The 13,556-nt window shown below is 41.7% G+C and overlaps 1 protein-coding gene across 5 annotated transcripts in view; it reads left to right on the top strand.

The window, feature by feature from the left end:
• Nucleotides 1-13,556, top strand: part of ZC3H7A (zinc finger CCCH-type containing 7A) — a 48,720-nt gene that overhangs the window by 15,459 nt on the left and 19,705 nt on the right. For 2 of the 5 annotated variants that reach the window (XM_054453344.2, XM_054453343.2), the window contains 9 exons: nucleotides 1,833-1,934; nucleotides 2,747-2,786; nucleotides 4,842-5,039; nucleotides 7,297-7,455; nucleotides 7,675-7,755; nucleotides 7,849-7,887; nucleotides 9,196-9,229; nucleotides 9,690-9,973; nucleotides 13,240-13,444. In XM_054453344.2, the coding sequence (XP_054309319.1) occupies nucleotides 1,867-1,934; nucleotides 2,747-2,786; nucleotides 4,842-5,039; nucleotides 7,297-7,455; nucleotides 7,675-7,755; nucleotides 7,849-7,887; nucleotides 9,196-9,229; nucleotides 9,690-9,973; nucleotides 13,240-13,444 (1,108 nt within the window). In that variant the 5' untranslated portion in view covers nucleotides 1,833-1,866. Of the gene's footprint in view, nucleotides 1-1,105; nucleotides 1,365-1,621; nucleotides 1,755-1,832; nucleotides 1,935-2,746; nucleotides 2,787-4,841; nucleotides 5,040-7,296; nucleotides 7,456-7,674; nucleotides 7,756-7,848; nucleotides 7,888-9,195; nucleotides 9,230-9,689; nucleotides 9,974-13,239; nucleotides 13,445-13,556 lie in introns of those variants that run through there. The other 3 variants (XM_054453345.2, XM_054453346.2, XM_063654336.1) reach the window with 3 other exon arrangements.

Below are 13,556 nucleotides of genomic sequence, written 5' to 3' on the forward strand. Positions count from 1 at the left end.
TTTTGGCATTCTTGTTTTATTTCCACCCAGCTACCCCCCTTTCGGCTAAACTGTTTTAAAAGCACATTCCAGAAATAGTGCCATTTTACTCTAGTGTCATGGACTTCTTAAACTTCTTATTTTGTAATGTTTCAAACACATACAAAGCCCAGAGAATAGTACTGAAGCATCCCCTGCACTCCTCACCCTCCCCTGGTTATCAGCGTTCTGCCGTTTCCTCCCCACCTCACACCCAGCCCCCCCCTTTTTTGTTGTCACTGGAGTATTTTAAAGCAAGTCCCCTATGTCATATCCTTTCCCATGTAAACACTTCAGTAAAGTACTAACTTTATAGGACAAAAATATTGAGAACTGACGGTGTTTCAAAGAAGCAAGGGATTAGCACCAGTTATCAGCATTTTGGACATTCCAACCCCCATCTCACCCTTATACTTTGAAAAAAATGAGATTTAAAAATAAAACTGCAAATGCCAAGCAATAATGAAACTAAAAAATTTCAGCAATGTACTTCAAACATGAGTGGAATTTCCCTTCCTGTCACCTGGGTCCAAATACGTGGTTTATATGTAAGATGTTGTCTTAACTTTAGGTCTCAGTTGTTCTCAACTGGGGCTGATTGTGCTTTCCCCACCCTGACATTTAACAATATCTGGAGACATTTTTGGTTGTGAGTGGGGTTGGGGTGAGGGGCTACAGGCATAGTGGGTAGAGGCAGAAGTACTGCCAACATCCTGCAATCACAAGACAAGGAATTAGCTAGCCCAGAATGCCAAGCCTGAGGAACTCTAGTTTGGGCCACTGGGAGATGATGTTTTATCTCAGATCTCTTCTCTGTGGCTCTCCTTGAACTTGGGGAACTGCTCGGTGAACATTGATTAGTGGAGATGGGGCCCAAAAGAATGATATGTGTTGACATTTGCAAGTGTTATGTTGAAGATAACATTTTAATATCCAGAAAATTCCAATGGAAGTAACTTTATATCATTATTTTATCTGTTGTATCAACAATAATCATTTTGGAAGTTTGTGGGACAAAATATGTATAAGGTTTAAACTTGGCTTACAAGGAAGTCAGACTCCCTCGGAGGCAAGCGGATGTGAAACCTTTTTATTTCTGGAGAGCTTCCAGAAGCAAAACAAGGCTGGAACTGTTCTAGGGGCAGCTTATGCGTGCGTGTAGACAGGGGAAAAACAAAACCTGAAGCCAAAGGAGGGAAGAGGAAAGGAAGGGGAGACATGACTTTTTCCTGGAGGCTGCTCAGGAGGGGTATACAAAGTCTGCATAGCCATTCAGCCTTAAAGAATGTGAAAACTGGCCGGGCATGGTGGCTCACACCTATAATCCCACACTTTGGGAGGCTGAGGTAGGTGGATCACCTGAGGTCAGGGATTCGAGACCAGCTTGACCAGTAAGGTGAAACCCCGTCTCTCCTAAAAATACAAAAATTAGCCAGGCGTGCTGGCAGGCGTCTGTAGTCCCAGCCACTCAGGAGGCTGAGACAGGAGAATTGCTTGAACCCAGGAGGCGGAGGTTGCAGTGAGCCAAGATCGCGAGATCGCGTCACTGCTCTCCAGCCTGGGCAATGGAGTGAGACTCTGTCTCAAAAAAAAAAAAAAAAGAATGTGAAAATGGTGTGCTTATGGTGTGCTGGACCACAGGGGAGCCACAAAGATAACTCCTGTAGGGTCCCTGCTGTCCAGGATCCTGGAGTCAAGTCAGAAATGGATGTGTCCACAGCTGATAGTGTGACAAGGTCTGGATTTATGGGTGTTTTGATTGGAGTCCAGGGGCCCTGGTATCTTATGTGCTTTTTTGCCTTGTTTCTTTCCAGATTGCTCATTTAGAAAGTGGATGTGTGGGATAACATGTCCAGTGTGTCCGAGGAGAGAAGAAAAAGGCAGCAGAACATTAAGGAAGGACTGCAGTTTATACAGTAAGAGCTTCAGAGTTCTTGTGTTCTTGCCGCATCCTAATTCTTTGGTGTGGATGTATGTTTTGTGGAGAGGAAGAACTCTTTAGTCACGTTTAATAGGTCCAGTTAATTTGGGTTAGAAACTCCATATTCTAGCAATATTTTTTTCTCTTGTCCGTTTGAACATTCTTGCATTCGGAAGCAAGTGTTATACTGTTGCTGGCTTTTAGGGCTACAATTGTTAGTCTCCCCCAAAACGTTAGACTGAGAAATTTGAATTTGTTCTATGAACAGTGCTGCTGAGTGGAAAGTGACTGAAAATGAACATCTGGCGGCACAGAGGGCTTCTGTGATCAGACGTGTCTGTTCAGAAGCTCAGTGTTTAATTGGACTTCTTGAAGCATGTCAATGATGAGACAGCTGTGGTTTGGATGGACATGTCCGGGCAGAAGGGCCTCTTTGTTCCTTCCTGGGAAGGAGACATTCTCTCTATACTGCAGTAAATTGGATCAAATATTGTCAGTGGCTCTGTACTATTTTTCACCTCTTTTTTGGCAGTTGAAGAATTAGGGTTTTTAAAAAATAGAAGTAGGTTTGAAAGTAAGGTGTTGTACTTAAAAAATACTAAGGAATAGTATATATATGTATATATGTATTTTTTTTTCCGTAACTGTAGTCATCTGTGAATAATGGTAGTAAAGGAGGAGGAAGTCTTTGAAATATGCCTTGAACCAGTGGCAAGCTAATGGAACCACAGATTTAAGATGACTTCTGGCTGAACAAGTCCCGATAAGGAGCTTGATAATTACAGTTAATTTGTTTCTTCTTCTTAGGTCACCGCTGTCATATCCAGGAACACAGGAGCAATATGCGGTAATGACTCCGGGAAGGTCTGCTTGAAAGCTCTGCAAGTGGCTTGTGAACTGTAATTTGTAGCAGGGGTTGGCAAATAATGGCCTTGTGGGCCCAATCTGGCCTGCTGTCCTTTTTTTTTTTTTTTTTTTTTTTTTTTTTTTTTTTTTTTTTTTTCAAATAAAGCTTTATTGGAACACAGCCACACTCATTTGTTTATGTATTATCTGTGGCTGCTTTTGCAACATATGGTAGTTTTGACAGAGACCATATGGCCCATGGAGTCTAAAACATGTACTGTCTGGGCATTTGCAGAAAAAGTTTGCCAACCTCTTCTATAGAGGACTTTCTTTTTCTTTTTCTTTTTCTTTTTGCATACTTGCACAGTTGCCCTGTATTTTCTTTCCTCTATTAGGGTGGTTTTGAATTAATTTATCTTTTGAGCCACTTGAAAGTTACTTCTCATGTCATTGAAAGTAAGTGGGACAGAATTTATTGAGAAAGAGTGGGTGGAACATCTTTTTCTGTTAGGAGATGTTCTGACAGCAGCAAAGGGGGACTGGATACCAAGAGGGAAGAACTAGTGATCTGCTGTTTAGGAACAGGGAGAAAGCCCAGTTCATTGGGACTTTGACTGCAGACTCTTGTCTCTACTAACTATTGGTTCACCTGTGTTTTTTTTCTCCCAGGGTTTTGAGGCTTCTAAATGTTACTTTCTTGCTGCCTCTCTCCCTCCTCCCCTTTTCTTCTCTCTTGTTCCTTAGCTCTCTACAAACAGATTTAGAATAAAAAAGTATTAGACCCAGAAATAAACTGTAACAGTTGTTTCATTTTGCACATGTGGAACTGGGGTCTAAAGATGTTAAGTGGCATGTCACGAGTTACATTGATTGTTAATAGTTGATCTGTCCAGTCTTTTAAAATAATTTAATCAGCTTAGACAGGAATTCATAAAATGAAACAAAACAAGTTAAATATTTTTCTGATCTTGTGATGAAAAAGAGCTTTTAAAATACTAAATTATGGCCAGGCGTGGTGGCTCACACCTGTAATCTCAGCATTTTTGGAGGCTGAAGAGGGCGGATCACTTGAGACCAGGAGTTTGAGACCAGCCTGGGCAACATGGTGAAACCCTGTCTCTACTAAAAATAGAAAAATTAGCCGAGTGTGGTGGCAGGTGCCTGTAATCCCAGCTACTTGGGAGGCTAAGACACGAGAATCACTTGAACTCAGGAGGTGAAGTTGCAGTGAGCCAAGATCGTGCCACTGCACTCCAGCCTGGGTGCCAGAGTGAGACTCTGTCTCAAAAAAAAAAAAAAAAAAAAAGAACTAAAGCATGATAGAAATAATGAAGGAAAATGACAAACTTTTATACATGCTAAAAGAATGTGTATACTTACTTGATAAGAAAAAAGTTTAACATTCCCCTCCCCCCAAATCAGTAAATGACCTGAACAATTTACAGAAAAAGAAATACAAGGGATCCATAAAAATGTGGAATAGTTCAGCTTCACTGGTAAAGACATGCAAATACAAAGAGGATACCATTAAAAAAAAAAAGAAACACAAAACGATACCATTTTCCACCTAGAAATTGGTAGATTTTACATATATGTGCACGCATACCCACACACGTGTACACACACACACACACGCTACCTAGTGTGTATGGGTGCTATAAAGTAAACCACTAGAAACATTTTTCATCATGGCCTTTTTGGAAGGCAATTTGGAAATACTGCTCAAAAGCCTTAAACTATTCATTCTTTTTGACTTGAGGCTTCCACTTGGTTTCTCTAGTGGGCACAGAATTGGAGATGTGAACAAATATTTATAAGGTACTTTTGCTGCATTTTTCTTAATAGTGAGAAATTGAATTTCCCCTTGAAAAAGCAAGCAAGATTCAATCCCTAGCTGAGATAGCAGTGACTTGGGCTGCATCTCACAATTTCTTAGAGCAATGCTGCTGTTCTGTTGCATTGTTTCCTGTGAAGTTTTAGGTATAAAAATTAAAATTTACTTATACCATATCTTGTTTGATGAAAGGCTTCAAGTGGTAACTTTCTTTTTTTTTAGGTATATTTGCGTGCTCTCGTGAGAAATCTTTTTAATGAAGGAAATGACGTTTATCGGGAACGTGATTGGAACAACTCAATAAGCCAGTACACGGAAGCTTTGAATATAGCTGATTATGCAAAATCTGAAGAAATTTTAATCCCCAAAGAAATAATTGAAAAACTATATATAAATCGTATTGCCTGCTATTCTAATATGGTGAGTTGTAATTTTTAAAATGATGTTTCTAGAGTGAAAAGAATTTTTTCGATGACTTAGTACATTAATAAAAAGTCAATTTCTTAAGTTTTTAAGAAAGTCATATTACCTACTTTTGGAGTGGCATGAGGCTTTTAAAAATTAGCTTTGGATTGGCCGGGCACGGTGGCTCACACCTGTAATCCCAGTACTTTGGGAGGCCAAGGTGGGTGTATCATGAGGTCAGGAGTTTGAGACTAGCCTGGCCAATATGGTGAAACCCCATCTCTACTAAAAATAAAAAAATTAACTAGGCATGGTGGCGTGTGCCTGTAGTTGCAGCTGCCTGGGAGGCTGAGGCAGGAGAATCGCTTGAACCCAGGAGGCGGAGGTTGCAGTGAGCCGAGATTGTGCCACTGCACTCCAGCCTGGGTGACAGAGCAAGACTCTGTCTCAAAAAATAAAATAAAATAAAATAAAAAAATGAAAATTAGCTTTGGACAAAAGGTAGGGATTTAAGAAATAATTTGTTTCTTAGTTATTGGTCCTTGACGATTCCCTTTTGAGTATGGCTTTTGAAGGTGTGTCTGCTTATAAAAAAGTCATCCAGGGAAGATACAGGTCTTCACAGGTCAGTGTGTCTTTCAGGTATCCGTGTTCACAGTTAACATCTTAGTCAAGATCCAGTTGATCTTGTAAAACACTCTTTGTAAAAAACACTTTTATGAGTGTGTTTTTTTTTTTTTTTTTGAGACAGTGTCTTGCTTTGTCACCCAGGCTGGAGTGCAGTGGCACGATCTCGGCTCACTGCAACCTCCACCTCCCGGGTTCAAGCAATTTTCCTGCCTCAGCCTCCTGAGTAGCTGGGACTACAGGCGCACACCGCCACGCCCAGCTAATTTTTTGTATTTTATTAGAGACGGGGTTTCACCGTGTTGCCCAGGCTGTTCTCAAACTCCTGAATTCAGGCAATCCGCCCACCTTGGCCTCCCAAAGTGCTAGGATTACAGGGGTGAGCCACCGCACCCGGGGAGTGTTTTTTTTAATCACGAAATAGTAATTAGTCTTCAAAGGAATTCACACTAGCTTTTCACATTTTTAAGCTTAAAAGCTTTTGAAGTGCTTTTTTTCTCTTTTTTTTCCTTTTAAAACTTTTTTTTTTTTTTGAGACAAGAGTTTCACTCTTGTTGCCCAGGCTGGAGTGCAATGGCCCAATCTCGGCTCACCGTAACCTCTGCCTCCCAGGTTCAAGAGATTCTCCTGCCTCAGCCTCCCGAGTAGCTGAGATTACAGGGATGCACCACCACACCTGGCTAATTTTGTATTTTTAGTAGAGACAGGGTGTCTCCATGTTGGTCAGGCTGATCTCGAACTCCTGACCTCAGGTGATCTGCCCGCCTCAGCCTCCCAAAGTATTGGAATTACAGGCATGAGCCACCACGCCTGGCCACCTTTTTAAAATTTTTGAGATGGAGTCTCACTCTGTTGCCCAGGCTGGAATGCAGTGGCACAGTCTCGGCTTACTATATCCTCCATCTCCTGGGTTCAAGTGATTTTCCTGCTTCAGCCTCCCGAGTAGCTGGGATTACAGGCACCCGCCACCACGCCTGGCTAATTTTTGTATTTTTAGTAGAGATGAGGTTTTACCATGTTGGCCAGGCTGTTCTCGAACTCCTGACCTCAGGTGATCCACCCACCTTGGCCTCCCAAAGTGCTGGGACTACAGCTGTGAGCCACTATGCCCAGCCCGAAGTGCTTTTAATTTTCACTGTGGATACTCAGTAAAATATAACCATGAATTTAAGAAAAATATCTGTGTTGTCACCTAGCTCTTTGTTAAAGAGCATTCATTGTTTATTTATTTTGTTTTGGGTAATATATTCCTTATCAGTTAGCTGTTTGGAGTTACATTTCTGTTTGACATCTTAATGTGCTCCAGAAAAGGGTAACTACAGAGGAGAGAATAGGAGAGGGACACCTGGGAACATCAGTTAGGTCTGGAAAGCTTTATTTCTTGAAGATCTGGGGACTTTCTGGCCAAATATTAGCATTTGTCTGACCTGGATGGTGAGTACATGGGTATTCATGATATTCTTTCTACTTTTTTTGTATTTGAAATTTCATAAAATAATTTTTAAAATAAAAGTAACACTGCTAACTTGGAGTTTAGAGGGAAGGTAATAGGATGGGGTATTAATTTGTTTTTATTACAGGAAGGCCTCAGTGCAAGAAATGAATTGTTTGATTGCTGACTTTATTCTTTGGTCTTACACACCAGGGTTTCCATGATAAAGTTTTGGAGGACTGCAATATAGTCCTCAGTTTAAATGCCAGTAACTGCAAAGCTCTGTATCGGAAATCTAAGGCTTTAAGTGATTTAGGAAGATACAAAAAGGCTTATGATGCTGTAGCAAAGTGCTCCTTAGCAGTGCCTCAGGTACGGAATTTATAGTTTATTTGTTTACATCGTAATCATTTACATCATAATAAATGGCATTTAAAGAGTTAAATTTGTCAGGCATCCATCAGCCTGCTTCAGTTGAGTATAATTGCTAATGAAGCAGGTGTCTTGATGGGAAGCTTCACTGTTTTGTCTATTCTTCTTCACCGTTAGTAAATATAACCCTATTAATTCTATATATTTATTTTTTTTCAGGATGAGCATGTAATAAAACTAACTCAAGAACTAGCTCAGAAATTGGGATTTAAAATAAGAAAAGCGTATGTCAGAGCTGAGGTAAGCTGGAGTTCTCTCCATAAGGTGTTTTCATTTTGTTTTAGAACTTGGAGTCAGTTCTGTTTTTAAATTAGTGTCTTTATTTTATTTCAGCTCTCATTAAAATCAGTTCCTGGAGATGGGGCTACCAAGGTAAAGTTATTTTTTCTGTCAAAATTATATATATATTTTTAAAGGGAAGGATGGGAGCAATTCTGCTTTTAGTATTTTTGGTGTGTGTTTATTTTTGGAACCTTTTTAATTCCTCAAACACATAATTGGCCATAGCTTCCTGTCACTTTATTTATTTTTTTGAGACAGAGTCTTGTTCTGTTGCCCAGGCTGGAGTGCAGTGTCCTGATCTTGGCTCACTGCAACCTCCACCTCCTGGGCTCAAGTGATCCTCCCACCTCAGCCTCCCAAGTAGCTGGGACCACAGGCACACACCACCATGCCTGGCAAATTTTTGTATTTTTTGTAGCGATGGGGTTTCACCATGTTGCCCAGGCTGGCCTCAAACTCCTGAGCTCAAGTGTCCCTCCTGCCTTGGCCTCCCACCAAATGCTGGGATTATAGGCGTGAGCCACCTCTTCTGGCCACTTCCAGTCACTTTACAAAAGAACATCTACAACTCAAGTAATATATTTTAGCTGTAACCAGCATTTCCTGAATGCTCCAGTGGGGCATTTTATAGGATGTTAATAGATGTTAGGTTTCAGTGCAGTAAGAGTGGTTCAGGGCCAAATACTAGTTTTGGGAGTCATTTGTGATAAAATTAACAAAGGTTTTTGTGTTTTGTTTTTTTTTTAAATATTAAAATTAAAATTTTCTTGGGGCTAATAGGATGCTAATGGCTATTGTGAGTTGGGCAATGAATGGTGGCCAAATTAGTCCCTGTTATTCTGCTGAATGGCCTTTGAGAAATGCTGGTCCACAAGAAATAAGTGGCAGCACTGCTGACCAGCACCTCACCTAACACCACGTGTATACAGGTGTGCGTGTTCCGTTCATTTCTTGGATCTTAATTGGGAGTTGAATTTCTGTGGAAACCTGCATTGCTCTCTTATGGTGAGTTTTTTTCTTTTTTTCTTTTTTTTTTTTTCCAAGACGGAGTCTCGCTCTGTCACCTAGGCTGGAGTGCAGTGGCGCTATCTCAGCTCACTGCAGCCTCCACCTCCCGGGTTCAAGCGGTTCTCTTGCCTCAGCCTCCTGAGTAGCTGGGATTACAGACGCCTGCCACCATGCCTGGCTAATTTTTGTATTTTTAGTAGAGACGGGGTTTCACCATATTGGCCAGGCTGGTCTGAAACTCCTGACCTCGGGATCTGCCTGTCTTGGCCTCCCCAGGTGCTGGGATTACAGGCGTGAGCCACTGTGCCCGGCCTAGGGTGAGTTTTACTGATTGTTTTGTGGCTTAGAGTCCTGAAAATATTATGACCCATTGTTTGGTTTAATTTCTAGGCTTTGAACCATTCTGTGGAAGATATTGAGCCAGGTATGTTTTCACATATCATCTTAACAATTTGAATAGTGCCAGCTTTGTACCTGATGTCTTTGTATGTGATGTATTGTCAAATAATATCGCTGTGTGGTTATATTCTTATTAATGTATTAATATTATAGTGAGAATGATTTCCAATGCTCCCTTTGTGCCTTTGGATGTGCCAGTGAGTGACTGAAAAGTGTTGGATGTTAGTAAGCAATCACTGACACCCCCTGTGGCCTTGCTACTGTCTGATAGCTGTGCCCAAAGAGAAGTACAGGCATTTTGTGAAAGAAGGATAAGTTTTCACAAGTGACTGTATCTGTTTGGAATTGCTTTACTATACTGTCAATTTTATTATTTTTATAATTGCCTTCATATTTTCATCTTCATATCTTTATTATCAGGGATTAATGGTATTATTATGTAAGTACAATGAAAGTGACTGAGTACATTTCCATCTGTGTTACAGATTTATTAACTCCAAGGCAAGAAGCAGTTCCTGTCGTCTCTTTACCCGCACCCAGTTTTTCTCATGAAGTTGGAAGTGAGCTGGCCTCAGTTCCTGTTATGCCCTTAACTTCTATTTTGCCACTACAAGTGGAAGAGAGCGCTCTGCCATCTGCAGTGCTGGCAAATGGAGGAAAGATGCCCTTCAGTATGCCAGAAGCTTTTCTAGATGATGGAGATATGGTCCTTGGAGATGAACTAGATGACCTCCTTGATTCTGCACCGGAAACTAATGAAACTGTTATGGTAAGTTTCAGTGTTACTCAAGTTTCTTCTGAAGACAGGGTTAACTTTTTTAAAATTGTAATATAACTTGATAGACTTTTTCAGTATTACGTATAGGCTGAATTTGGGTTTTTTTTAACCTTGAAAGTTACTTTTGTTCTTCTCTACTGAAACTGGTTAATTTGATCATTTTGAAATAAAAAAAGAATACTATCTAGTAATTAGCCAATTTTTTTCCAATTCATATTGGGATCTCATATTATGGAAAGGGCAAATATAACATTCTGATAAAAAATAGGCATTTGATATTTAAGAGAAAATGAATTATATAGATTAAGGACTTCTTATTCTTTTTATTTATTTATTTATTTATTTTTGAGACGGAGTCTCGCTCTGTTGCCCAGGCTGGAGTGCAGTGGCGCAATCTCGGCTCACTGTTAGCTCCACCTCCCGGGTTCACGCCATTCTTCTGCCTCAGCTTCCTGAGTAGCTGGGACTACAGGCGCCCGCCACCACGCCTGGCTAATTTTTTTGTATTTTTAGTAGAGATGGGGTTTCACTGCCTTAGCCAGAATGGTCTTGATCTCCTGACCTCGTGATCCACCCTCCTTGGCCTCCCAAAGTGTTGGGATTACAGGCGTGAGACACCATGCCCGGCCTCAGGACTTCTTATTCTTAAAGATAATCCTCTAGCAACCACATACTTTAAAGCGGGGTTCAGCCAACTATAGCCCACAGGCTAAATCTGGCCTATTACCTGTTTTTGTATGGCTTGCAAACTAAGAATATTTTTTCAATTCTTAAATTGTTGAGAGAAGAACAAAAAAGAGAATAATATTTTGTGACATATGGAGATTATATGAAACTAGCCTGGGTAAGCATAGGAAGGGCACATCTCTACAAAAAATTAAAAACAACCTGGCATGGTGGTGTGTGCCCGTGGTCCCACTGCTTGGAAGGCTGAGGGGAGAGGAACACTTGTGCCCGGGAGGTTGAGGCTGCAGTGAGCACTGATTGTGCTATGCACTCTAGCCTGGGCAACACAGCGAGACCCTGTCTCAATCAGTCAATCAATAAAATTATATGACATTCCAATTTCAGGGTCCGTAAGTAAAGTTTTACTGGAACACATCAGTGACTATTCATTTTATGTGCTGTCTGTGGCTGCTTTTGCACTGCAACAGCATAGTTGAGTCCTTGCAACAGGGACCGTGTGGCCTACAGAGCCTAAAATACTTAGTGTCCATCCCTGTATAGAAAGCCTATTCTGCTGGGTGCAGTGGCGCACACCTGTAATCACAGCACTTTGGGAGGCTGAGGCAGGCAGATCACCAGGAGTTCGAGACCAGCCTGGCCAATATGGGAAAACCCTGCCTCTACCAAAAATTACAAAAATTAGCTGGGCATGGTGGTGCATATCTGTAATCGCAGCTACTTGGGTGGCTGAGGCAAGAGAATTACTTGAGCCTGGGAGTTGGAGATTGCAGTGAACCAAGATCATGCCACTGCACTCCACCCTGGGTGACAGATCAAGACTCTGTCTCAAAAAAAAAAAAAAAAAAAAAGACTTTTCTGACCCCTCCCATAAAGTAAAACAAATCAGTAGCAGCAGTGGTAGGATGATGGTGATGAGAGGGAGAAATTCCGAGCTGGTTTCCAGGGGTGGTGTAATAGATGGTGTCAGTGTGCAAAAGGCTGACAGAGCTGGGTTTGATTCTTACCAGCTCTGTGATACTGGACAAGTTACTTTACCATAGTACATCATTTTCCTCATCTGTATGATGGTGATCACAGTAGGATGTATCTGAGAGAGCTGTTTTAAGAACCAAATAGCTAGCATATGATACCATAACGTAAGGTGCGTGGAAACTCTTAGTGAGTTGCAGCTTTGATGGGGCCTGGGGAAGTTAGAGTTGTATGTTCTTGTCCAGTTGTAAGTTCACACCTCCAGAGAGGTTGTCTCAATCTTCATGGGCTTCTCCAGCTCCCGTCTCTGGATCACCTATCCTCCTGCTGCACCACATATATCCCACAATTCCTCTTTAATGATGCAAATTCTTTTTTTTTTGAGATGGAGTCTCACTCTTGTCGCCCAGGCTGGTGTGCAGTGGTGCCGTCTTGGCTCACTGAAACCTCCACCTCCAGGTTCAAGCAATTATCTGCCTCAACCTCCCGAGTAGCTGAGATTACAGGTGCCCGCTACCACGCCCGGCTAATTTTTTGTGTATTTTTAGTAGAGACGGGGTTTCACCATCTTGGCCAGGTTGGTCTTGAACGCCTGACCTCATGATCCACCCATCTCGGCCTCCCAAAGTGCTAGAATTACAGGTGTGAGCCACCATGCCTAGCCTCATATGATGCAAATTCTTATGAGCCCTATAGTCAGGTAAGGGTAGGGAAGCATAAGGAAGTTTTGCAGATGAAACATGAATGTAACATTTGGATTAAAATGTTAGACATCTGGCCGGGTGCAGTGGCTCACGCCTGTAATCCCAGCACTTTGGGAGTTCTAGGCGGTTGGATCACTTGAGGTCAGGAGTTTGAGACCAGCCTGGCCAACATGGCAAAACCCCGTCTCTACTAAAAATACAAAAATTAGCTGGGTGTGGTGGCGCATGCCTGTAATCCCTGCTACACAGGAGGCTGGGGCAGGAGAATCGTTTGAACTCAGAAGGCGGAGGTTGCAGTGAGCCAAGGTTGTGCCACTGTACTCCAGCCTGGGTGACAGAGTAAGACTCCGTCTCAAAAAAAAAAAAAGGTTAGACATCCCACCTCAATTGTTTTTAAAAATTATTCTTGAAAAGAAGTTCTGTAGCTAAAATTGTTTTAAACGAATCTTGATTCTGATTTAAACCTTTTTTTTTTTTTTTTTTTTTTTGGAGATGGAGTCTTGCTCTGTCGCCCAGGCTGTAGTACAATTGCGTGATCTTGGCTCACTGCAAGCTCCGCCTCCTCGCCTCCTGGGTTCAAGCAATTCTCCTGCCTCAGCCTCCCGAGTAGATGGGACTACAGGCGCATGCCACCATGCACAGCCAATTTTTTGTGTTTTAGTAGAGATGGGGTTTCACCGTGTTGCCCAGGCTGGTCTTGAACTCCTGCGCTCAGGCAATCCGCCTGCCTCAGCCTCCCAAAGTGTTAGGATTACAGGCCACCGTGCCCGGCCTAAACTTTGTTACGTAACATGATCTCCCAGTGTAATAATGCTTTTATTTGCTGGTGTTGAAAGTAGTTCAGCCAAACCCATGACAGCTTCATGAATTTTAATCACATCTTTTTTTCTTCCGCAGCCGTCAGCTTTAGTCAGAGGACCCCTTCAGACAGCCAGTGTGTCTCCTAGCATGCCCTTTTCGGCATCTCTGTTAGGAACCTTACCCATTGGTGCGAGGTATGCTCCTCCACCCTCCTTCTCAGAATTTTATCCACCTTTGACTTCATCCTTAGAAGATTTTTGTTCTTCTTTAAATTCATTTTCAATGAGTGAATCCAAACGAGGTAAGAACCAAATCTAAATTGTAAACAATTGCAGTTGATTTTCTCAAAATGAAAATGTTTATTTGGCAATTATTTAACTGACTCTAGGTAGTAGACACGTGAATTATTTTCA

This window comes from Pongo pygmaeus, chromosome 18 (assembly GCF_028885625.2).
Source record: "Pongo pygmaeus isolate AG05252 chromosome 18, NHGRI_mPonPyg2-v2.0_pri, whole genome shotgun sequence".
Lineage (NCBI taxonomy): Eukaryota > Metazoa > Chordata > Mammalia > Primates > Hominidae > Pongo > Pongo pygmaeus.